General features: G+C 35.7%; 2 protein-coding genes across 4 annotated transcripts in view; both read right to left on the bottom strand.

The window, feature by feature from the left end:
- Positions 1-27,328, bottom strand: part of VSTM4 (V-set and transmembrane domain containing 4) — a 452,074-nt gene that overhangs the window by 198,594 nt on the left and 226,152 nt on the right. The window lies entirely within an intron of this gene.
- Positions 1-27,328, bottom strand: part of ERCC6 (ERCC excision repair 6, chromatin remodeling factor) — a 44,322-nt gene that overhangs the window by 12,079 nt on the left and 4,915 nt on the right. Inside the window, exons 3-10 of the mRNA XM_062606734.1 lie at positions 26,767-26,875; positions 24,036-24,753; positions 16,366-16,491; positions 12,519-12,677; positions 8,592-8,727; positions 2,095-2,265; positions 1,458-1,634; positions 13-129 (exon numbers count right to left, since the gene is read on the bottom strand). Coding sequence (XP_062462718.1) covers positions 13-129; positions 1,458-1,634; positions 2,095-2,265; positions 8,592-8,727; positions 12,519-12,677; positions 16,366-16,491; positions 24,036-24,753; positions 26,767-26,875 — 1,713 coding nt within the window. The remainder of the gene's footprint in view (positions 1-12; positions 130-1,457; positions 1,635-2,094; positions 2,266-8,591; positions 8,728-12,518; positions 12,678-16,365; positions 16,492-24,035; positions 24,754-26,766; positions 26,876-27,328) is intronic.

The raw sequence follows: 27,328 nt of genomic DNA on the forward strand, positions 1-27,328 counted from the left end.
AGATAAGCAAACCTGTTCATTTTTATCTGGAAGTGAAAGGCTCATTTTTACATCAGCTTTCATTCTTCGCAGCAAGTATGGGTTTATGGTGTCCCGCAACACACAGGCACACTTATATGCAGTTTTTACCTGAAAAAGGAAGAAAAAGCAAAAGTTGTATTTTGGTTCTTGATATTAATTACAGCAACAAGCAAAGTTCAATAAGTAGTAATACAAAAATCCTAATAAAATGAGATTGTTTATGATTTATGTGGATCTACTTAGATATTTGATACAACACGAACTACGATGAAATTCATGTTAGCAACAATAACACTAAGTATTTCTCAGATACCACTAATTTATCTCTCCTAATCTAGTGGTCTTTAAAAGAGACTAGAAATGAGATATTTCTTTTAGAAACCAATCTAAGAAGTAAATGTAAACTTGCACAGAACCAAAATCCTCATGAAAAACTGCTAACACATATCCTGAAGATCAAAAGGAAAGCCTGCAGCAATGGTGGTTACTGGACAATAAGTGAAGATTAGTGCTCGCCTGAGACTATTAACACGCACACAAAAAAAATCAGTACAAGAAAATCCCCATGATCACAGAAACTAAAGGTCACTCTGGCCTTAAAAGAAGCATATGGTTCTATAATGGGTAATGGATGTGTGAGATGGGTTTTATCTGCACATAATGGCTAAAAATACCTTCATTTCTCTTAAAGCAAAACAAAGAATAAATTATTGATATATATATATAAAGCAAATTGGATGCCCAATTTAGTAAACTACTAAGCTTTAGACAAGGGAATTACGTGAACTCAAAAAGAAAATAACACTTTAGAAATGTGCAAAACATTGCAAAAAATATTTTAAAGGATACAAGTTTATTAGCATTTATATAAAACTTAATCTGCAGTTTATTATGCAGACTATTTATCAGCTAATTTGAAAAATGCTTAAGTCATAAATACTAAGAAACACAACTACAGAGATTAATAGACACATTTATTAAAAAGATATTCCAAATTACGTTTTCCTTTCAGAATTGAATAGCTTATCTACTTTCAGACTTCCAACACTTCCTTTAGCTTTTTAAAATGAAATTTTTCAATTTGAATTTGATTCCTCTGTTTCACAATTCACTGAAGCTTGATATCAAACAGTAAAGTTCTATTTAAATGCATAAAAGTGTAAGATCAGGTACCTCCTACCCCAATTTACTTATCTTTACATCGAAGAATACTTCAAATTAATTAAAATTTTAGGGCTTTTGACAAAAAAGCCTTGTATAAATGGAACAGTCTCATTTAGTTGAAAGGGCGTTTTCACATACCCAGCAGTAAAACACACATGCAACTCTCTTTCGGGTTAGTGTCTAGAACACACAGCATGAAGTGTGTTTAAAAGACAGTTTTCATAAAACATAACAGTTTCCTTCACACAAAGCAATATTTTTGAAGCATTTACCTGGACAGCAGATGCATTGCAATATCCCCCCATTGTTATTGGAACAGAAAATTGCTCCATGAACACAGGTAGCGTTCCCAGTTTCCCTGGGTATACAAAGTCAAAGAGGGACCAAAGCTCCTTTAGGTTATTTTGCATAGGGGAGCCAGACAAGATGATTCGATGCGGTGTGCGGAACTGTTAACAGAAAAAAAAACAACAAAAAAAACAGAAACCCAAAAGAAAGTTATTTTCATGGTATAACCTGCCTCCTGCCTCAGAGGATATTCAATTTCACCATCAATGAATTCTTATCTTAAAATATGTGGCCTCCTATTCCTGAAAGAAACAGCTTTTGCAACATACTGTCCACAATTTTTTAGCAGAAAATGAACAGCAGCAATCTGACATTTGTCCCTAATGGTAAATTATGACACAATTTAAAACTTCTGATTTTTTTTTTATCCTCTACCAGACTTCTGTAAATGTCAATGTAAACCCATTTAAAAATGTTAAGCAAATTAAATAGTCATATACAGACCACTGTAATTTTCACTTTTATTCTTTATTAATGGTCAACTGTGTATTTTTATCATAAAGTAATACAGGCTATTAGAGTCTGGAACCACCTCCCAGAGTGCTTAAAATCTTTAAGTACCTGTTTGCATGCAAGGGTGACTGCAGCATTCGGATTTCGGATTTTGTGACCCTCATCCAGAATCACATAATGCCAGTCATAGCTGTGGATGTTATCCTGCATCAGTCGAATGTATGAATAAGATGTAATTAAAATTCCATGGCATGAAGCAATTTCGTGAATTAGTTTCACCTAAAATCAGAAAGTGCACGTTATTAGTAACAGTGAGACAAGAAAACTTAAACCTGCTGAACTACAGGTTTGCTGCCCAAGGTTCATGCAAAAAGTTTTGAAAAAGCAGATGTATGATTTACTTAGCAAAGAATAAGTACAGGCAAGATTTTGATTATATGATTCTTAGCTCATCTGTAAAAAAATGAAGCACTTGAATCCTGTGTTGCAACAGATCAGAATTTGACCTGAAGCCTGGTCAGAAGGAAACAGTGATTTGTTTTATTTTTTTTTAAGTTTTTTTTTAAAGCGGTGTCTGAAAAAAATAAACATTAAAGTAACCAGTTTCTTCAAGTTCTCCTATATTCACCTCATAAACCCAGTGTTAAGTACTGCACGCAAGATCTAGAATGTTAGAGGAAAAATAAACAAGTGAAAAACAATCACAAAAATCTATTTGGTTAAACTTAAATTCTGTCCAATCTCTCTCATTAATAGAAATCACATATTTGTTATTAATGTTCACATTTTGTGCTTCTCCTGTAAGCTACATCCTTTCCCCAATATTTACTAGCCTTTATAGCTGTAAATTATGTAGGGCAGGGACAGTCTATTTCATATTTTGCAGCATTCACAGTATTCAAGACTCATCTTTCCTGCATTTATCCTACATGTGTAAATCTAGAAGACTTAAAGAGAAGATGATGGTCTGGGAAGCAATTCTGGATGAAACAAATGTAAAAGAATAAAAGAAATAGAACCACTACAGAATTTGCTAAAAGACAAGCCCCTTATTCCTAGAAGTGCCTTTAAGAAAAAACAAAACAAAAAAACCCCAACAAACAAAAAAAACAACACGCACAAAAAAAAAACCACCCTACCCCCAAACATCCCTCCACCCCATCCCTCCCCTGGAAAAAAAAAACCCCAACTCAGAACCCAATAAAAACAAAAGGGGAAAATCTATCTCAAAGACCCAGATGCTCTTGGAAGTCCATCTCTTATTGTAAATATTCTTGCTCAGACACACCCCAAGATTGAAAAAGCTCTTTTGCATTTAACTGTTCAAGAATTTCTACTTTCTGATTATCATCTCCTTATAAAACCACAACCCACTATTTAACATTGGCATCTTGATTCTCAAGAGAATACATGATCTTTAGAACAATGTTTATTACAGACAGAGTAGGATTTCTAGGCAACTTTGGACATCCAAAGCTTAATTCTACTGGTACACTGCCCATACTCTGCACCCGCATCCTGCACTCTCAGCACTGGCCTATCATAGAATATTGTAGATATCTCTACCCAAACACTTTAGACAAATCATCTCGGGCGATTTCAAATTAAAAGCTTGTAAAATATGTAACCTCTCCTAGTTTTTGCAATTAATAGGGTATGTCTGCAATTAGCCTGACTTACAGAATGCTACACTGTTGTCATTAAAAGATGTTTTGTGAAAAGTGGTGCTGTTATTATGGAGGCTCAAGAGACCAATCCCTCCTAGAGGGCAAACAGTGGACTAGTAGAAAACAACAGCCATAAATCACGTTGTCAGGTAGCAGAGAGAACAGAAGTGAAACACAGGCACATGAAGGCCATTCACTGTAAACACACCACAGCAGAATCCTACTCAGGATTTACTGAACCTGTAATTAATTAAAGTTTCCTTCAAGCTAAATTTTTAATAAACAAGGATTTGTGCTGACAATGAAGAAATACAACACCACAATTTTATCAACTCACACTGCAACACTTATTAACTCATTTTACTGCTCTGGGTACTTTTTCAGAGGTTGGCTTCATTTCAGTTGCTGCTCTTGGAATAATGTTAAATATTTTAAAATATGATAACAGATTTAATATTGATACACACTGGTTTGAAGCTGTGGCATTCCAGAATTCATACTATTTTATCATGTATTCTTAAATTCACAATTTCTGTTTTGGTTAGATTCAGATACATTTAATTTCCACCCCCCCCCCAAAACAGACTTTAATGAAGTATTTTAGGGCATGCATTTTTAAACAAACAAATTTTATTATTATTAATAATAATACAACAGCTTAAGAGAGACAAATCCTACTAATGCCAAAAAGTTACACAGCAGTTTCTAACTTTGAAATTCTGAACTCTGGCTTTCAAAAGATGCTAATGAATCTAGGAACATGCAAGTAGATTGAGTAATTCTGATCTTGCATTTCTGTTCAGCACAGTATTTAAGGCCTTTACGATTCAAGGACAATATTTGCTCATAATTTAGGGTGATAAATTGATTGTGTTGCCTTATCTGCTCTGGGACACATGCAATATACAAAGACTGGAAGATTTTTGGCAAGCACCATTTCTTAAGGCTAAAATGTTTATGGTTTATTCTAAGGATACACCTCTAATGTTTTTTTTCCTGTTGGCACCTTGCTGTAGCTACAAGTTTGTTTCTGAAGCTACAAAAACGGAGCAATTTTTTGACTGATGCTCAAGAGAAATAAGGTTTACTTTTTCTAGCATAGCCTTTTAAAAAATTTTTAAAAAGGACCTGAATTCTGTAGTATTATGTATGAAAATGGTAATTTACTTAGAAATGTGTATGTTAAGATTGAACTAGACTACTCTAAACACTCAGATACCTTCAAGACAAGTGTGAACTTACAGAGATACTATCTAGTCACTTACACAATCATACATCACTTATGAATTAAAAATGCTTTTTTCAGCAGGCTTATCACTATCTCATAACCAACCATTAAGCCCAGAGATCCATAAATTCAACCTATAAAACCTCTATTATTTTCCTGCCCCCAACAAAACAATCTAAATGGCACCATGAAGAGGCTTCAAAAGAACACATTACAATGTTTAATAATGTACAAGTTGCAATAAAAAGAGCTAAAGCACTTACTACATATTTAACAAGAATGCTACTTCTTGTGGCATGTTACGAAGTTTATCTGAGTTTGGTCCTCAACTCAGAAATAAAGCCTCTGGCTAGAACAGAGGTTCCATATGTAGTCATGCCGATAACCAGCCTCTGCAGCTTATTTTCTTTACATGTTGATCGTGTCCTTTACTGCGAGGTTAGAAAGTCTAAAAGCTTCAGTGCACAAAGTCATCTTCAAATAGATGGTTCTACTATAGAAACAGAGGTGCAAGCATCATGAACTGCCATTTGCTTTTGAGGGCTCCACCGTGTCCAGCATTTGACAAGATTAAGAGAATGTAAAGTTTAGCTTTACAAATTGTATGTGATTACCACCAGAAAGAATTGTTAAGCTCAGTGACACCTGTTCTAAAGGTCAAGAAATTAAAAGTTTAGCCTTGATCTTAACAAACACAGCCTCCTTCCATATGTAGTATGTTAAACCAAGATAACCAAAGTTCATGTTGCCTCTTACATTCTATGACTTACAAATGCTCATGTGCCATCAGAAGTTTTGAAACAACAGGACAAGCTCTTGGTACAGAAGGCTTTTATCCCTACACTTACAGAGTTTTCTTCCCCTCCTCTTTTGTTCTATATCATACATAAAACAGTATTTATGATATAGTGTATCAAATTTATTTATTTTCTCTCATGTTTAAAGGTCTCACAGCACTTGATATTTACAAGTCACTTTAAGCTACATCAAATACAAGTGTAAAAAAGTAGTGTAAATTCAAGGTTAACAGCATTAAGACAGTACCATAGAACATACTTAGCCACAAATGCTGTACCTTGTTCAAACTGAAAGCTGACTTCACATGGGAAGACTACTGCTTAAATCTGGTTCTTCTTACTGCTTCCAACTTAGGCACATTTATCATCATAAAAGAAACAAATGATCTTCTGTGATCATAAATAATAATAATAATAAGGCAAGTTCTACATTTCATCCAAATGCTTTAAACTAGCTCTAAAGTCTTGGAAATGTATCCAACCCTCTATTGTGTCTTCCTTCCATCATCTAAAATACCCATCTGCCTTCCCTTGTGGATAGCTGAAGGCCTTTAAACTATTAGTCATATTTCAAGGGGTGAAACTGGAACTTCACACTTCTTTCCCTTACTGCCAAAACTGTCTACCATTGTTACTTTAGCAAAGGAATGAAGTAGTCTCTTTTGAAGTATCACATATGCTAAAAACCTACACGAATACTATATCAGCAGAGATATCTAAACAGGTTGTCTCAATGACGCAGCTGAAACAGGCTGACAACTTTTGCAGTCAATCTGGTGTTCGCAATTCGGGCTGCTACTTCATCCTGTTATTGTGGAAAATCCTAAAGTTGTTTCCAAAGAAAACCAAAATGGACTGGGAAGAGAGGATACACCAAGGTAATGACTGGTGAGCCTTTCATTTGTCACACTGCTCAGAAGTCCTTTTGTAACACTAAAGAAGTGTCACTAACCAAAAAGATATGCAAGGTATTGCCTAGTATCAATTTATGATAAAACAATTGGAACAGATGTCTTTCCCACTCCACTGTCAAGTGAATATTTCTGTCGGCAAGTCTAAAGAACTGGGAGACAGGATCTTGTATTGAAGCTTGGGTAAGGATCTTGTATTGAAGCTTGGGTACCTTAGAAGGTGCAACAGAAAATACCTATTCATAAAAGTATATATTTCACCACTGCTAAATAATTTAATATTTGCTAATATTTCAAGATTCCTGACAATGTTGTTGTAATAATTATGCAGACTCATCTCACTGAAAAGATCAACTTAAGTTCTAACAAATTCAGCTATTTCTTCAGCTATTGTCTCTTTCTGCTTTGGAATACTGTCTTGCCTTATGGGACACTTGTCATTGCTTAACTCTTTTCCTTCAAATGTAATGATATAAGTTATAAAAAGATCGAATTGTCAAGAGATCGGATCAGCACTAACATATCCATAGAAAGAATGTATATTGGAAAGAAATTCTAGGCAGGAGTGAATTTCCCTGGCCTGTATTTTACGTGATAAATTTTCAGTGTACAAGGGTTATTTATGCTCATAAATCAGCAGTAAAATTTTCTTACAGGTATAAAGACAACAAAAATGGGAAAGGGTTTTTGTTTGGCTTGGTTTTGTTTTTTTACTTTATTTTAGTCATATGCTTGCTCTTCTTTGATTAAAAGGCATCTAGGAAAAAAGATGCACTAGGTGAAGACAACATCAACAGTGACACTTGTTTAAAGCATACTGTTGGGGCTCTCAGAAGATGAGGCATTACGGCAGAATTAGACAACTGAGCCTACCTAAAGGGATCATACAGTATCCAAATTCCTTAATTTTAAGTTGTTGAGTAGGCATTTGTGGGAGGATAACAGGAAGGTGAAGTCCTGAAAAACCTCGTGATTTGTGCAGATGGAAAAATTTGAGCCAGTCTATCAAGTGCATTAATTAACAAATATCCCAAAATAAGTGCACATGATTTAATTTAGGAAGACATGCAAGCATGTTATTGAGGTCAACACACTTTCAGGGTTCAAAACCATACCAAGTTAACTGAACAACAGGAAGCTATTAGCACATTAGAGTGTGCTATTCCTTTTTTGCCATGTACTGTAACTGCATCAATTACCTCAGAATACATTTAATCAAGAGCAATTAAGCACCATATTATTTTAATGTTATTACAAGAAATTCAATAAATATTTAAAGAGAAATTTAAAAATGCTTTTCTAAATCCTGAAAATCCTTTTAAGCACCTGAAATATGAGGTCAAGGGAAAATAAAAATCTGCTGTTTTTTTTTTTTTTTTTTGATCCTTCAAGGTATCAATGAGTGAAATTTCAGGTAAGCCAGGTTTGAGAGCTTAAGAAAGGAATAAGAACATGCATATTAAGAGATTGGCCAAAAAACTTAAGGCAGAAAAGGCACACTTGAAAAAAAAAAGGAAACCCAACAAAACTAACACAGTCATTAAAGAAAACGCGACAGGTGATATCAACTGACAACTGAAGAGAAATTGCCTGCACAAGCAAAACGTATTAAATACTAGATTAATGACATACTGATGCACAGAAGTGCAAGGGAAGAATTAACCAGCACTAGAAGCATGTATCTGGTGCACAAGCAGGCTAGTTGTGAATGCACTACCGTACAAGCAAAGCTCAAGTAAGAAACCTACATTTAATTTGTTCAGGCAACACTAGTCTGTATCATAATATGGAAGTATTTCCTGTCATCCCCTTTTTACCCAGATGCCTAAAAAAAAAACCTATGCAAGACAGTGAACTTTTAAAACAATGAGCAAAAGAGCACAAGCTTGCTGACAAACGAGCACAGACAGCGGACTGATTTTTTTTTTTTTTTCTGCTTGGCTAGCACAAAAAAAAAGGAGGAAAAAAATAGCTTTTTGACAAAATGGATGTCAACCATTACCTTTTTGTTGGTGTAAGAACCGGTTTCATGGAGGACGGCAACTCTAAATGGAGGCCACCAAGTGTGGAATTCTTTTACCCACTGATGCATCACAGTCGCTGGACAAACAATCACTGTTGGACCCAATCCCTCGTACCTAAAATAAAGTATTCAAGAACATCAACCTTTAACATTAAATAAATACTCTATACAAAGTGGCTCATCAAAAATACAGACACATTATTGTTCAAGTGGTATACGAGACTTAAGGAAATTAATTTGCACTTTATTTTTCTGGAAGTCTGGGAAGATGAAAGGGGTACTGCTGTAAGAACCTATCCTCTGAACAGTTTATAGATGCATCTATCAAGATGAACACAGAAATAGAAAAGCTCCAAACAATAAGGCATAAGGAAACTTCCTCCTGTGGTAATACAAATCAGGTTTGGGTGACTGCTGTTTCTGTAAGAGAAAAGAAACATTAACAGACAACTATTTTATTACTTCTATTAAAAACAATGTGTAGCTAGTCTCATAAATGCACTTAAATGCAGGTGTTCTGCTTCATGTTAGTAATAAACTGTACTATTATCACCATAATTTACAGATAAGGAAAAGACTCTGAAGCAGCAGAATATATCACCATGGCAGTTGAGGTCTGAGCTGAGCTTAAACTGTCTTGTAAGTTTCTTACTCATAATCATATGATTGTTTCTGAGAATTACTAAGGACGTTTGAAACAAAGTCTTTCTGTATATTAAGTTCAGAGCTACCCTTAACATTAAGAAGAGAAAAATCTCTCGCACAACAGCCAAACAAGAAACATTACCATCATGAACAAATACCAACAGTTATATAGGAAACACACTAAGTAGTGGTTACTAATAGCTATTTTTCAAATATATTTGCTCTTTATAAAACAGAACAAAACAACTTTGCAGGCAAATGCAATAGCTAGTTATCACATACTGATCTGTTCCTGGTGGACTAAGTACTATTCAAATGGTAACAAATAAACAATTCAGAAGATCACAGTATACGTTCAATATCACATGCATACAGCTATAAGGAAGGATTTCCCAAACACCTGCTTTAAAAGAACCCTGTTAATGCCTTCAAAAACTGTTGACATTAAGAAATAATATTCTTTATTAAAAGTTCATGCATATGCAAAATAACAGCCTGGATGCTGCTTATCTCTTTCATTATGGAAAAAGTGTTCTATAACAACCTCAGATAGCCTAATTAAAATCTCCCAGCAATACAAGGGGATTTAGAATTTAGAGATGCAAAAAATAGCGTAAACTATGCTATAAATCCAAATAACCACTGCTACTGATCTATTTACAGCAAAAAAGCCAACTGCTCCTAAGAATATCTAACACAAGGAAGCCATCTTTCCCCAGATGTATTAGTTTCTCATTCTTCATGGGTAGTAACAATTTACCTCTGTTTTTTTTTCCCTGGTCCGCATCAAACAAGCTCACATGCTGGGTTTGCCTGGGATTTTTTAACCCCACTCAGCTTATATAAAGAGTTCACACTTCCTTTGATCAATTTTCAGAAAATCCACTCCACTCGGCTGCTCGAAACCTCTTCTGTGCCTAGTCTGGCTCTAGTCACTTTCCACTAGCCAACATCTGATTCTTGTCTCAAGAGCTTTTATTTATTTATATAAAAGAGTCATCTAACATCTCCCAGTCTGTGCTGTTTCACAAAACTAAAGAAACCATGCACTTCTGCTTGCTACACTTAGGAGGCATCCTTCATTCTCCTTATCACTGCAATAGATATGCTCTGCTACCCTTCCAATTTACATCCGTTTTCCTTGAACAAAGGTGACAATGATAATACTCCAAAACAAAGTTTTACTGGTACTTCATACCAGGATACTAATACTGCCCTATTCCTACAACAAATATATCAATTGGATGTTATCAGAACTGCAAACAACATCTATTCCTCCAACTTACTACCAAGAGAAAGGAAGATGTACTCATACTATATTTATAATCTTCAAGTATTTTAAAAATGAGCAGAGGAAAACAATCTGCATTATAACCAGCTCTACCGCTAAGCACCAGCAAATCATGCCTTCAAAACAAAAGTGAAATGACAACTAAAACCTAGCAAAAATAAAAGAACAGAGCAGCAAGAGCAATACAAATTTTCTGGGGCAATGGATTTTTATTTATGTAAACACCATGGAAATTAATCTCTCTGCCACTCATAGTGGAGACTGAGCTTTAAAGAGCACATTTGAGTAAATAATCAGTGTCTAAGCTTTTCAGCAGATTTCCTCATCTGATCTCTCAAATAAATGAAGCAAAGTTTATAATGAATGGTAACGTCTTTGTTAAACAAAATAACGCATTTGGAAACAAGCAAACCTGTGGATCCCCAAGCCCTTCAACAGGTTTCAACAACAGATTTCACCCTAGATAACAGCCTAGAGATGGGTTTCTTGAAGTTTGCTGCTGTTTTGTTTTTTTCTGTGAAGGGACCATTGGTCTGAAAGCTGTTGCTTGTTCCAACTCTCTCAGCTTGTCTAACAAAAGACCTTTCCCTCTCTACAAATCTTCCTTTCCTTATATTCTTACTCCACCATAGCTGCAGCACTTCTACTGATCCTTCACATGATATTTGGCTTTCCCCAGCTGTATGGCTCCCCAACTTGTAAGTTATACTTCACGTAACAAGTATTTCCTTACTTCAGCTAGTCTTCAGGCTCAGAATCAGAAAAATTGTATCAGATTATTTACTGGCCTTTAAAAGTTTTAATATAGTTTCACTACTGTATCTTAGGTCTTAAGTTGTAACTGTGTAATGATGTCAAGAGATGCTCCTGAAGGATTTCCATCAACTCAGTGGTTCTCCAAATGGGTCAGGGAACATATCTACAGAAAATAACCTGTACAGTAGCACCCTTAAATCAGGGAGCCATATCAAAGTAAATTAGCTGGCTTGAGTGATGGAGGACCTGCAGGGTTTTTAAAGTAAAGGCTATAGTAGGAAGCCACTAGAAAAAAGGTAGTAATATTTTCTCTTTAAAGAATTATTTTACAATTTATGTACATGCTGAACGTGATTTAAATATGCCTCTACATAAAGTTAATTATTTTTGTTTAGCATAGTACTGCGATATTTGCTTGACTGCATGTAGTAATTTGCATCAGGTAAACAGGTCAACAGAGCTAGCAAAAAATCACGTATTATTCATGTATGCATTTGTAAATCCAAGGACACCAACAAGTATCTTTTCTGGTAATTTCACCTATGAAGAAGGAATTCAGAGCATTTTTCAGTAACTGAAAAGCATAAAAGGACTCATAAGAAAGGCCAGTCACTCTAACATCATTTTGAAAAGCAACAACAACATCAAAAAAAGCAGATGGGAGTTCCTTCATATAAGTTACTGTTTTACTATAACTACTATTTTTTTTTTTATATGGATAATTCTGTGCCGATCAGAAACTCTAGCTTTCACTGCAAATCAGCTTGCTACTTCCTGTAAAACATTTACCTGGTGGCTTGCCAGAACAAATATTTTAATGTAAAATTTAATAAATGAAACTACAGGTATTACATCTAATTTAAAATTCCATATTGTGTAAACTATTGATATTAATGTAATTGAGTTTGTAAACAATCCATTTGTGGAAGCTAACCTTAGACACTGTATTGACCCAAAATACCTAGTGCGGCTCATCTGCAAAATGAAGCATCAATGCCTGGAATTCATTAAAAGTGTTACATGTTTAATTTTTCCTGCCCTACAGCTCCATTGTCTCGTAAAATTTTTCCTTTGATGTCCCCCACTAAAAGAATTAAAGGAATATTGTAATTGAAATGTCATTAATAATTCACAGGACCCTCCTCCACCAGCAATACATCTGATGAAATATTAATTGAGCTCCACAGACTGACAGTCTGCAGAGGAGCACTTGCCTGTAATTTGAACCACGAGTCCTGATCTTGCTGTAGCTCAGACCTGCCAAGAAGGCAATTATCTGGATGGTCTTGCCCAATCCCATCTCATCTCCCAGAATTCCTCCTGCCTGCTGGCAGTGCAATTCCCAGAGCCACCTAACACCTGTCTGCTGGTACCTAAAACAAGGAAAAAGAAGATGGCAAACGTTTGACAATACAGATCTTAACAGAAAGTACTCATGAATTAATCATTTGGCAAGGTTCTCGCACTAGTTACAGTAACATGCTGGATGTGTGTTTTACATGAGTGCTGTATTTACTAGGTCATACATTTTTGATGCATGCAGACATTACATGTGACTTTCATTCTTTATGCGACACTAAAACATTTCTAATTAAACTGATAGTCATGGTAATTAGAGGGTATTTATGTATATTTTAAGTGTTAAAAGCAACTTGGAAAGCTACTCTAACAAAGCATTATCTTTTCAGAAGAGATGACAAGTAAGGGTCTAGTAAATTATGTTATTTGGAACATACACCTTGAACTGAAGGAAAAGCTTGCTTGACTTGCAATGGGTACTCCACTGTGAAAATTAATCACATCTGCCAAAACATGCTTTCTTTTTATATACATTCATTTAGTAACATTTAGTCCCTTTCAATGAAGAAAAAAACCCCAACAAGGCAAAATGTTTTTGGAAGGGAAAATAACAGAAAAGATTCCAGTGATTGGGATGCAACAGAGTGTTATTAAGTGAGAGTATCTGGGCAGTTTCTAGTCCCAGTCATTCACTGGAAATTGTATAAGCAACAACATAAAATACATTCCAATTAAAAGCTATAGACTAGAAAGCAAGATTTACATTGACAAGCAAATAGGTGGCTATAAGATGCTGCACTTTGGACATGCTTTTTTAATAATGGTATGAAATAGTGAGACCAGGAGGAATAAACAGCACGTGTGTGGGTCAAATTGAAAACAGAACAGAAAGAAATGAAGAGACAGTATATTTAAATTACAATTAAAAGAAAAAAAGACCCAACAAACCAACCCAAAACCCCACAACAAAACCAAACACATTTCAGCACTTCTGTGTCTTGTAACTTAGAGGAAGAACAAGGTTACTGATACCATTTTCTTGATGAAATGCATTACTGGAGTGCAGAGAACAGCAAAGAGCAAAACACTTTTGGTTTTGTTTGTTTTATGAAATAGGGATTGCTCATTTCAGCACATTGTCTTGTGTACATTTCAAAAATCTTGTTTCATTCTTTGAACGAATAGTATTTAGGACTACTGACAGCTAATGACGCGAGTGTCTACAAAGTACTATTAAAAATCAATTTACAATGAGTTCCATACGGATTTAGAGAATGTCAAATGGAGAAAGAAACTTGAGCAGTTAGAAAAAGATGATCAAAGAACACATCTAATGGTTCATACATCATACTATCTGCTGGTGTCTCAAATGCATTATTATACCAAGCAGCCCTTAAAAAGACCCTTTTATTATAAAAAATGCAGCAATCTAAACCCAACTATGAAATGGCTTGCAGGATTACCTATGATTGGGTTAAGATGCTACCATTAGTGCGCTTCATGAAGAAAAAGCATTTTCTAACAGAAATACTAAAGAATTTGAGAGAACATTAATTCCAGACAGAACTCTTAATTCCAGTCAGAACCTGCTTCCACACACTAATGTCCAGCATGTCTCTTCAGAAGAAAGCCATTCAAGAACTTCCTGGTATATTATTTCTTAGGATTACACCCAGTACTTAAAATCTAGCTGCATTTATAGGAATCTTTCTCCTGAGAAAGCTTCACAGCAAGAATCAAGTTCGTGAAAAATTCTGCTCCAAGGTTAATTTTTATCATTACACGGAGATAATAAATCTTGTTAACAGTGCTGCATTGCACCAAGTTTTACAGTTGTTTTTCCACTTCAGAAATACCATGGAAGTAAAATAAAAATGTTGCCTGTCTTCCAAAATAGTTACATTTGGACTGTATTTCACATGATCAATCATGCTGTCCTGTGATGTGATTCTCAAAATTCACCACAGTAGCTGGGAGAGTTTAGCTGCATTTTTGCTGAGCCGAAAATTGCATTTTCAGACATATAAGGGAAATCACATATTGAAAGCAAATAAAGAAGAAACCTGGTTCATAAGACAGCATTATCTCAGGCTAAGTGCAGACAGTATAAGCCAATGTCCGTAAGTCACTCTTGTTCACTATGTTCGGTTTTGTTCCACAGCAGCACCAATGGCATTCTTGCTGAATGTTTCAAAGCAGACAAGTATATAGGGAAGAAACAGACTGTCCACTTTAACAGGCTTACAAAAGAACAAACTTAAAGAGTCTACTATTTCTACTGTGAGCTACCTTCTTTGGAATTCAATTTAGCTATGCAGGCAGATGACTTACAGTATACTGCTATCCACCTCCTTGGGTCAATATACCTCCATGCTTTGTACTAAACTTGCTCAGAACTCAGTTTAATGCCTATTGACTATGGGCCTTCCTACACTGGAGATTTCAGCATTTAAGTTACAAGTCAGACAAATCATTCAACAAAATTGATCTTTCTAACCACTTAAAAAGTTTTGCCAACTGACTCAGGCTTGCAGGGATACCCTTCATTAGTGAGGCTGGCATCTCTAAGATTAATTTTTAGTTGTCTGCTTTACCGTGATTGTCTTTGGGTTGCTCAGACCACACACATCCGTTCTCTTCTGCACTACCTTCGCATAAACAACTGGAGACCACATATTGGCTATGTATGGTCCTGGAAACCAAGTCATTAATTCAATTCAATTTCAGAGCTAGTGCTTCCCTTCTGAGGGACTGCAGGACAACAGTAATAATTTCTTTGAGGTTAAGGCTAAGTGGTCCTGTTGAAAGGGATACCAGGCACACCCATTATAAACCAGGGCTTTCTACTCCACTAATTGTATGATTCTAGAGGGTCAGCTTTTCAAAGAAAAGCCATGTTTCCTGCTGTGTGAAATGTTGACAACAAAGAATTCAAGTCTACTATGCATGGAATTTAAGGGAGAGATTATGGATGAAATTAACTTGTCAATTGCTAGCTTCTTTGGGCTGCCTTTTGTATATGGCTTTTTGAGAGGAACTTGAAAGTGTCACTGGGCACCATGGTCTCAAAAAACTAAAACTAGTCATGTCCAGATCTGTAATCTAGCATTAAATAACTGAAGAATAAGCTGCAGTGTGCTTTCCATCTACTAAAGTAATTAAGGAAGCACTTTCCATATTTTAAAATCTTACTGGACAAAATATTCAAGACTATTTTATAATATGAATTATAAGTAGTTACTTTGAGTATTTATTTCAAAACTTGCCTTTTTTTTTTACTGGCAGAAAATTTCACTCATTCTACCCAATCATAAAACCACCTACATCTCTTGTTTTCATCTACCACAACTTGCCAACACCTTATGCTTCAAAGCTATTCTAGCACTCCACACCTGAATTAAAAGCAACCACTTATCAATAAAGAAATCCTTTACAAATAGACAAGGAGAGCTTCCCAATTTATAGTTTAACTAATATGCATTCACAATATTCACATCAGCCATTTATCACCTGTATTTTCATGTAATTGCTTTTTGTGTCTGTAATAAATTAGTTTCTTTGTGGCTTAATCCTGGAGACTTTTTTAAAGAAATAATCCTACAGAAAAAACAGAAGTAAAAGTTGAGGCATCACTGAAGTGAATGATGCCCAAAGTGAGTGTAGAAGTTACAGTGAAGGGCATCCAGAAATCACGACTATTACTACTACTATTATTAACAGCATATAGAAGCATAATGTTAAAAAAGAGTACACAATACATACTTAAAAAGCTTTTTGAAGAGAAATCCTGGTACTTTGAAACCCTCTTCAAATTCAGTGTCACTTTCTTCAGAAAGTTCCTCAGCTGTTTGATGTTCTTTGTCCTGCAAACGTTCTTTTTGCCACCTCCTAGAATGACAAAAGGATTCAACATTCAATCATGGCATAGAAAAGATTCCATATGGAAACTATACTGAATTTTTGAACAGGTAAAAAACAAACCAAAATGCATTCTCCAGTGTCACATTTAAATAACAATCTTTTGGAGGAGAGAACTAGGGAAGTAAATGCTCAAAAACTACTTAAACACTTTAATCATCTTGATTTATATCCTGACCAAACTAGATAAAAGGAGGGAGGCAGAAGACACTGTTAAAATTTTTCCTCAAACAACTTCCCAAGAGACAGCTACTCTCCCCGACATTTTGCACTACCAATCTGGCAAACAAACCAGAAGATACTATAAAACATCTCAAGCACTGCTTCAAGTCCTTAAGACTTCAGCCATACTCTTATGTAGCTCAGTCATTTCAAAGCAGGTACAACTAGCACAATACCACAACAGTACCATAACTCCTTTCAGCCTGATAAGGGAAGTGCCTTCTCCACTACAGAAAAACCCTGTCAGCTAAAACTGCCTAAAATCAAATTTGATTCAAAGTTTCTACCTTGAACTCATCAGTGAATAATAATTAAAAAAAAAAAAAGCAACAAAACCCAATAACCAACCAAAAAAACCCAGGCAATAAAGGTCTAGTGTTCTCTTCGTATTTTTTAACTACATAAGCATTCTGGGGGAAATTAAACCAATGGTGCCTGTCTTCTTAAGGACACTTCTCTGCATTCTCTCATTTGAAATGAGATGAAAACACTAGAAGAGACTTTTCTTGCAGTTAGGTCACTCAAAATCAACTTCCACAGGAACTGCAAACTTATTACAGTGGCAGCATTGATAGAGTTTCTCTTGCCTTCGTGACCACTTACTCCAGTGAAATTGGAACTTCCATGCAAAGGTTTCTGCATCTCCAGCAAACTTGTTAAAAAAACCCTTGGGTCAGGAACAAGAGAACAGGGGACAAGTTCAACACTTTGTATATAAATCACACAATCATATGCCCTTTCTCATGAAAGCTAGCTAATTATGGCAGGTTTCTACATCAGCTTTTCACTAGCATCTTTTGAGAGAAAACAGTCTGCCCTTATGGAACCAGTCACAAACTTGGAACTGTGGTATTGTTTTAATTAAGTGAAAATAAACACCACCATCTCCAAATATACTCAAGTTAACAGTAACTGCCAAAACTGATTGCACTGAAAAAACTAAGACAACACGACACTGGACAGGTGTAGTGAGCCACTTTCACTAGAATACATTTTGATCTCTTAAGTCAGCAAGTTTTCAGAAGCAAAAAACATGATGGAGGAAAAAAAAGCAGCACATGCAAGGAAAAAAACCAAGAGGGATAGTCTTCAGTTTTCTCACTAAAAACTGATGAGCTGCTAACATTTATAATCAATTGTTCTTATTTCATTATATGAAATTGTGTATCAAGTAGTAAAAAAACCCAACCAATTTACTAAAAATAAAGTCTCAAAGTTTTCCCCACAGATACTTTCACCAATCTCTCCTAACACGGGAATAGAAATCTCTACCTTAGAATAGCAGCCTGTTAAATGTTTGGTTTAGGAAAGTAACGTTCATGCTCTGGAGTCCAGCAGGCAGATATGATACATTTTAGGGGCATATCATAAAAATGCATTTATTTTTGTTCAGTACTACAATGCTGTGCTATGAGACACAGATGTTCAATTATTATTCTGAGTTCCAGAAAAAGATCAACGATTCAGACTGAAAAATGTTGACAGTCATTGCTTCAGACTGTCATTACTGGAACTGAGACATTTCAGAACTTAATTATTTTATCTGACTGAGTTATGACAAGACTCAAACCAAGGAAGCATACTCCTACTTACCACACTAAAATCAAAACAGTTGTACATGACAAAGCTTCAGAAGTGACAGCTCAGTAAAGAATCCATATTAAACTCACGCAAGCCAATAATTTGTAACAGAGATTGCATCTAATTCTATACTCCAATATGAACTGTCACTAGCCAACAGTGGAGTTTCAGTCTCCCCTGGGAAGAAACAGGTTGCCCTCTAGTGTACATACAGAAAAAGTGATCCAGCAGCAACCAAGAAACCAATTCCTGAGATCAGCTCATTGCTGTCCAGGGATTTAGGCTCTTCACCTTAATATAACTCTGTATTTCCTGCAAGAAGCGTGATCAATGTTGGGATTTCTCTTAAAATTATTAGATACCTAGAAAAGATATATGTCGTGAATTTGAACTAATAAATCGTGCACTTAATTTTCCGAAATACAAGCTGATTTTTATATACACTGTGTATTACTGCAGTATTGAAGGCTCTACTACTACTACTGCTACTACTACTCCTCCTACTCCTACTCTTCCAGAAGTCTGGAGGATTTCTGGCCTCAACTATCAGTTCACAGAAAAAGCAGCAATTTTTCGTTACCAATAACAACTTTCAAAGTTTGAAGAAGCTATCCAGTTTTTGAAAGGCTGTGAACTTAAGGTAAGACATTGCATTAAGATATTCTACACTAGAACTTCATAATCTTCTTTAGAAAAGTGTAGGTATCTAAATGGCTGAAGCAATGTAAGGACAAACACTACTTGCTCGACCAGAGCAGTCAGTCAGTTGATCACTCTAGTCCTGTACCTTTCCCCAGAAATGAAGCTTTGTAGGGAAAAACAGCAGTAGCTTATATTTGACTTAAGTACACAGAAACATATTGACTATTTGGTCACTATATTCCTTACGCACCTCAGTTTAACATCATTAGTATGCATAATGAATCAAAAAATACAGGTTTTGCTGTACCACCAGAGCCTCTTGAACGTAAAAGTATGACCTTTGAGAAATCTATTTTATGTTGTCCATGGTCACAGACACAAATACAATTTTATCGTGCAAGTGCAGTATGAAAGCCATATATCATACAATTAAATCTTTCTTAATATAAGAATGCATTCTGATACTAAGCCCATTTCCCACTTACTGCAATACCCTAGAGAGAAATTCTGCATTTGAAACAGTAATGAGCACAATTTGATTTTTTTTAAAAAATACAGTCAGGAACCAAGCAGAGTGTTTAATATAGTTTGCATTTGTGAAGTACAATATGTTTTCTATTTTATATAACTAGGAATCCCTTACAGATTATTCTAATTTGCTAAATTGAAGCATTCAGCATTACTTTTCTGATCTAACTTTTTATGGTCTATATGGGTGGATTTAATTGGAATGTCCTAACAGATGAAATACATGCAGTTAGTACCACAAGTCTCCATAAGTAAATTAAGACTGATGTAGACAATTATACACTTGAGCTTAGAATGAAAGGTGTATTTGGCAAGTGAGCCAAAATATATCTTCATTTGTGTCTTGGCTTTGTCATTTTAAAGAGCAGTTAGGATGCTCTAAGAAAGTATCTTTCAGGAAAGGTAATATTTAATCCTTCTTTAATTTATAACTCTGAAACATCAAGAGATTCAGTGACTCAGATACTTCAAAGACAGCTAGCACATGAAAACTGATCTGATTTGAGAAAAACAACTTATTTCAAAGCAAATTTTATTTTTTGTTTGATTCCTTGTATCAATTACTTTGTGCACTGATAACCACAACTTCCAGCTTCTCAGCTGCTTGGATGTCACTTGGGATACATGGAAAGAAACAGCTTTGCTTCTGAGCACTTGACAGCAACTGAAGGATTCAAACAAATGTACTCCACAAACTATACAGAATACACAAGACAATGCAGATATGGCGCTTATTTCCCATAACATGTAATTCTTTTGCTGAAGCAGCAGGCAGTTACGCGCTGACAACTGCTATGGTAATAGTGACCAAAAGACTGATCATTTTTTTTTTTGACTCCAAGCTATACACTTGCGTAGATAATGTATTAGTGATGTCAAAAACGTAACATATAAACTACTTACTTCACAAGCAGCAAAAAATACTTGGTTATACATATGCTTTGCATTTCAGTATATGTAAATGAAAACTTTAACATGCAAAAGAAAAATAAATCTTGATAAGCTGCAGTTTCCACATCTGCAAAATCCTGAGAATAATACAAGAAAACCACACAGCAGTTTTCTTATTGAGAACAAAAAAAGGTTCATTTCCTATATATTTAACCTGCATACAAGGTTACTTTTATTTTGTGATCCTATGCCAAAGAAGCTGAAACCAAGTGCATTTTCACTCATTCCATAGTTGGCAGAAGGCAACAAGTCAAGATGCCACCAGCAGCAGTTCTGAACACTTGTAGACCAGGGTGGTCACTGTTGAGTATGACAAGACTTACACTGATAATATACATGTTGATAGGGATCAAGTTTCTGAGACCTTTCAGACCATCTTAGAGACCCAATCCTTTGGCTCCAGCTGGCAATAGCCGGTATGAAGGACAGATGGGAATGATGATATGCTACTGAATCTTAAACGTAACCTTTTAGATGCTTTACATTACCCCATTTATTTACCTTACTCTCCATAATCTTGATGTTTCTTGCAACTGGTCATTACTCTTGCAAGCTATGATTCACCTCAGACATTAACCTGTTAAGAACAGATTTTTCCCCTGCATGTCTGCAGAGCAGCATGGCTCCAGTACCAGTAACTAGAGAAAGGCAAGACCCACACAAGGGGAAAGAACTGAAATTACTGAGTGTGAGCTGAATTCTGTATAGCTAATTTTTCCTTTTTCATATTCCACTGATCTCATTTTGCTTTGAGTATTCAGACCAACCACCACCAGTATCCTTTAGAAAGAAAGGAAAGAGCCAGGTGCTCTCCCACCTGCCCTGTTTACTGCAAGTAACACTAGATCCTGTTCTGAAAGCAGTCTCTTGTTCTAGAGATGCTCTGCAGTCCTGCAGTCAGCTAATCACCATGCTTTAACAACATCAGTGTAGCTTTCCCTTAACACAGACCAATCTCTTCAAGTCGCATCTGTGAGAAGTTTTAGTGTTAAGGAAACTAATTTTCAATCTTTAAGAGTGTATTTGGCAGCAAGCACAAGACTAGATGTTCAGAAGACTAAAGTCATCCTAAAGGATTTTCCCCTGCCTCTCTCAGGAGTAAAATATACCATAATCTCACCCATTTGTTTGCATTCAAAAGTAAAACTGACATGAAACAAGACATAAATGTAAGCAAATGACAGCATTTCCATAGCATTCTTAATATGTTTCTTAATTCACTACATTTTATTTTCTCATGGCATTTCCCATAATGAAGATTACCTGGGGATGTCAGCATAAAAACATCGATGTGGACAGCTGCAGCTTAACAGCCACAATAACTGTAGCTATGAAATTTTTAAGAGATGTAGTGTTTTGGTAGCAATTACAGTTATTGATATTTCAAAATTCATTTAAGTTTTTATTGTAACTTTAGTAACCAAAAGAAATGTAGTCTATGATATGACTTTGCTAAGGATAAATTGTCACAATCTTAACGTTATTAAAAAACGTGTCTGAATGAATTTAAACTGTGAGTCATATTAAAACTTTCAATCAAAATAAATTACTCTTGATGAAAACACTGAATTAAAAATGATTTAATACTGGTCTAATTTAAATGTGAAGAATACAGTTTTATTCAATAAAATAGTAAATATTTCACCAATTAAGTACAATTAGTTTTGTTAATGCACCCCATAAAAAACATTTAGTTTTGATCCTTTCGACATTGTTCAGATTAGCCTCTTACCAAATCTATTAAAGAGCAATAAACTACACTTTTAACTTGAAAAGCAGCATCCCAGGATTGCAAACCTACCGTCTTGTATCAGCTCCTAAATGCCTTTGTAATCTGGGATGTGAAAGTGAAGTTGTGCTCTTCCTACCTGAGGTTTTGCTACCAGTTATTCTACAGTTGTGAGTACCTCTGCTATCAGAACATATACCTCTTCCTCCACAGCAAGTCAGGCTTGATCCCTCCTCTGACACAGCTTCATTTAAATCCGTAAGATTTTATATTTTCATAGAAATGTAAAATTCAAGTCTCGCAAGCATTAACAAAGTTTCTGTGCTAGGCCTTATCACTACATCAATCATCTTTCACTGGTTGCCCTAATATATATTCTTCCTTTCACTACAGAGTAGCTGTTTTCAGGTTGGAATCCATGATTTTCTAGAGGATTATAAAACTATTTGGAAGACATTCACTAAGGGTAATTAATTAAAAGTAAGCATGTGATCAACAAGCTGAAGTTCACTATGTGATGTTCAACCCTTATACTAGAAAACATACCCGTGGTTAGACAACACTTACAATAAACCAACTATTTTAGTGATCTTGAATTTTTGATTCCAGTATGTGCACACGTCTTTTTAACTTCACTGACACATCTAGTTAGCATTTTTAACAGCTTAAAAAATGACATGTTTGTTGCCCCTTCAAGATGTTTTTCAGGCAGTTGTGAAAATGGAAACATTGCTTAGTCTTACAGTTAAGCACTCAACAGCTATGCTATCAGTAGAGAAAACATCTCAACAGCACACTGTAGCTGCAGTTACACAAAGTTAGTAAGTCACAGATGAACACAAGGTGTTTCAGCTGCCATTTTAAAAAATGGCTTGTGCTCTTAGCTGTATTTCCCCACCTAACATACTGCATTCTCCTTAGAAACTTCAGTTTAATACCTCAGGTCACCAGAACAACAGAAAATACCACCACTACTACTACTACCATCGTCACTGTCTCTTTAGATATTTTTATCCTCACTCTCATTCAGCATAAAGAGAGGAAAACCACTGTTTAACAGATCAGCTATTTTAGACTGGACTAACAGCAGCATAAATGTCCAGTCTTCATTACTTATGTCTTGTAATGTAAGTTAAGCAAGAGATACCAGGTGCTAATAATACTATAGATGTAAAAAAAAATTATACTTAAAAGGACAAGTTTAAATTCAAAAGATCCTTTTAAGACTGATTTTCAAATAAATCTGTTAGCCATATAAAGTATATGTAAATGCCTCACATTTTGCTAAATGAACAGATTCTACAAAAATAGTATGTAACTAATTTATTCAAATGATTTCTTCTTGACTAGCAGTTAACTACTTAAAGCTGAAAACTAAACATCTCACCCCATCCCAAAGACTTCTCTCTCAGTGGCAAAGTGCTCTCCTTCTGAAGGGGGAGAGCTTTGTCTGCCTGCAATGTAATTTTGCCTGTGAAACAGAGGATGTAATTTCTTGTTGTTGTTGAAAGGTAGGTATATTATTGACAGACAGAGGTAGTCCTTAAGTATAAAGCTGTCAATTAATTATTAAATAATTATTATTTTATATATACTCAATTTTGGGCACATTCATAGTTCTGCAAACAACAAACACACTGATCCACAAGTAACTTATTACTGAAAGATCTGTAACAACCAGAAAAATCTAACAGCAAAGTCCTAGTAATTTAAGGGTATATCGTATTCCTTTTGGAAGGGTATGATCATTCTGACTGGCTTGCTTTCCCTACTTTAATTCTTAGCAGTGTATTACAATCACTGCCCCTTGCATGTTCAACATCATTTGTTAATGTTATTAATAAAAATATCTAGGACTAACCTTAGTCTCTGTTTATAATAGTCTTCATCTCCATCATCTCTCCATCTCTTTACTTTGCGTTTCTTCGATGTATGCTCTTCGTCCTCAGAGCTTGGAAAGAAGTTGGCATCAGATTCTTTAAAATCTCTCTTTACCAAACGTTTTCTTTTTCTTGGCAAATTCCTGAGTTCATAATCAGAATCATTCTCAGCATGAGAAGATGCCTGCTTTTCCTCCTCTTTTGTTGCTTCTGGATCAAAGAGCTCCTCATCAGGTACATACTCAGACTCTTCACTACCATCCTCCTGGTCACGCCTGGACTTCTTGACCTCGGGATATTTCTTTTCTCTTGGAATCTCTGCCTTGGACTGAATCTGAAGGGCATGCTTCTGAAGTTTCCTAAGGTGTTTTTTTAAGCGCTTATCTGTTTTTGACAGAGCTTTACACCCTTTTTCCTTTGTAGATGTGGGAGCTATGTGCTGAACAGCTTTGGCTTGTAATTTCTTCTTTGCTCCTTTGTGAAGGGATAATTTCTTTCTTTCAGATGACAGCTTAGCTTGGTCTGCTAAGTACTTTTCAAAATCAGATGCTTCATTTAGCATTAATCGTCGTGTTTTCCTCTCTGGCTTCTGAGGTATTTTAGTTCCAAATGGAGTCATCTGGCCAGTACGAATAAACTCTTCCCACTCTGTTTCCTGAACAGGCATAAGCATACTGCCAAGACATGATGGACCAGGTTCTACAACAAAAATCAGAACATCACCATGCCTTTAACACTTTCTCAATAACTCAAACACAGGAAGGAACAAGGGTGTTTGGGTTTCTTTCCTTCCCCCCCTCCCCCGGCCCCAAGCTGTATATGCATTCAGTTCAGTTTGTGAATGCCCCATCCCTGGATGTGTTCAAGGCCAGGTTGAACAGGGCTTGGAAAACCTGGTCTAGTGAAGGGCATCCCTGCCCATATAAGGGTGTTGGAACCAGATTTATCTTTAAGGTCCCTTCCAACCCTAACCATTCTGTGATAACTTAGAAGTCCAAATTATCATACATAATACTTGAAATTAAAAAAGAAAAAAAAAATCTAACAAAACATAAGGCCCAAAACTTCAGACTGTAACTTTTACTTCAAATTACTTCTTGAACTTAACATAGGAAACATTTCACATGCTATCAAAATGCAGGTCCTTCTGAAACAAAACACAGCAGAAACTACCACAAAATTACAGTCCCCCATGGCATATGAACTCTAATGTGCTCCCTATGCTGTCAATTCAAACCATGTCACCATCACTATGCTCCCACATGCAGTAATATTACCCATTTCTATTTTATTATTCCTTTTTCAGAGCTTGAAATTTGACATTTCCATTACCATACCAGGACAGACACAAATCTTACAAAACATGTAAGACTCTCTTCCTACATGCTTCAAAAAAAAGAAAACAAAACTCACCTTCCTATTCTACAAAACTAGTATTACGATTATGACTTTAAAAGTCAGAATCGCTGCACAGCACATTGTCATAAAAGAGCATTTTAGTTAAACCGCACGCATGATTCACAACAGATATTAACACAAACTATAACTGTTGTCTGAAACAAAAGATGGGGAAAAGCTCTTAAATTCAGGAAGCTGAAGAGGATTTCAGCCTGAAATCTGTCATTAGGGTCCAAAATTTCAAAACAACTGCATAGGAAATGCCAGCATGGCATACTACTGTATATGGTCCCGTTTAAAGAACTGTATTTATCACCAAAACCCGTGTAAAAAATAAGAATGATGTATCAGGCATGAAACTCCTCCCTCTTTACCCCCTTAGTTTCTCCAACTACTGGAGCTGCTTAACTCCATTTTTTCTGTCCTAGTCTCCATTCACTTCCTAGTTACACTTCATCAGGCTGTATGCCTGAGTTACACTGTGTGAACCCACGCAAAGAAAAAGGATGCTTTTCGACTAAGAAAAGTTTAGTGAGGTTTTGACTCCTGTAAGTTTTGCTGAATCAGGAAGAAAGCATGAGCTTCTGTGAGATCTGGAATTCACTCCAGACACATCTGCAATGGACAACTTGCATGAAGACTTTACACCTCTTCAAACAACGTAACTCAAAAGTGAAGAGCAGATGTCAATGTGGTCCAAACTTGCCTTGCAGAATACTGCAGGTAAGTGACTAGGGCCAAGACACAGCCAAACTGGAGCTACAAAATCCAAGCTCAGTTTGCAGACAGCAGTGAGAAAAACCACCTCGTGAAATATTGAGAGAACAAATATTCTCCTTTGGAAGAAGCCTTATTTTTATTTATTTATTTTAAATCACAGTGCAGCCTGACAAAGAGAAGCACTTCCCCCTTCCACTTCTAGTGATACTTTCCAACAGTAAGAAAAAACAATTTTGTTAATGCTGATTGATAGCATCCAGCATATAGAATGTAATTCAATCATGATGTTAGTCATCTTTATCAAATTAGCTGTGAAAAAACGTTGGGATTTCCAATTTATTAAACCCAATACTCTAAAGTGCCTCTCATCCCTACTGTGCTGAACATGGATTAACAGCCATTTTTTAAAAATTCCCACATGAATATGACAAGATCTGCAAGTCTGCAGGTGCACTAAATAAGCATTCTTAATTCTGCCTTCAAAAACAAACCACTGAAATGCATTTCCTTATTGGCAAAGATCTCGCAAACTAGCTTCAAACAAAGAAAGGCATTACATCAAACCAGAACAGAACTTTCATCCTTCTCCCATACCTTCATCTTCCTCGAATTCAATCTCATTTACTTTCTCAAGAACCTCTGTTCCAACAAGAACTGCTTGGAGGCGCTTTTGTTTTGCTTTTATCTTCCTTAGCTGTTGTTCCTTGAATCACAAGTAGATACATAATTTAGTTTTAATCTGGTTCATAACCATGATTTCCTTTTAAACAAGACTTACATTACTACATTTTCAGTATTTTTCCCAGAATCTCATATATGTTCACAGTTTGTCATTTGAAACAAAAAAGTGCAAAGAAGTATCACCACAGTATCTGTAGGTTTCCAGCCAACATAACACACATAAAATCTTGTATGTACAGTAAGATCGGACTGTTTATACACACAAATTTCATGTGCACATTACACATTTTTCTGTATATATTTTGAGGTAATTTTATGAATGTGTTGATTCTAGTGAAGGAAGTCCACTAAGAAGATTAGTGAGGTGCACAGAGAACACCAAAAGATTTATGTTTCGCAAGACTGGGTTAATGGCTAATAAGCCACTAAAACCAGCTATAAGACTTAATAAGACTTATTTATCATCCCAGAAGTT

The sequence above is a fragment of the Pezoporus occidentalis genome, unplaced genomic scaffold (assembly GCF_034315485.1).
Source record: "Pezoporus occidentalis ecotype Australia unplaced genomic scaffold, CSIRO_AGI_Poc_V1 ctg98, whole genome shotgun sequence".
NCBI lineage: Eukaryota > Metazoa > Chordata > Aves > Psittaciformes > Psittacidae > Pezoporus > Pezoporus occidentalis.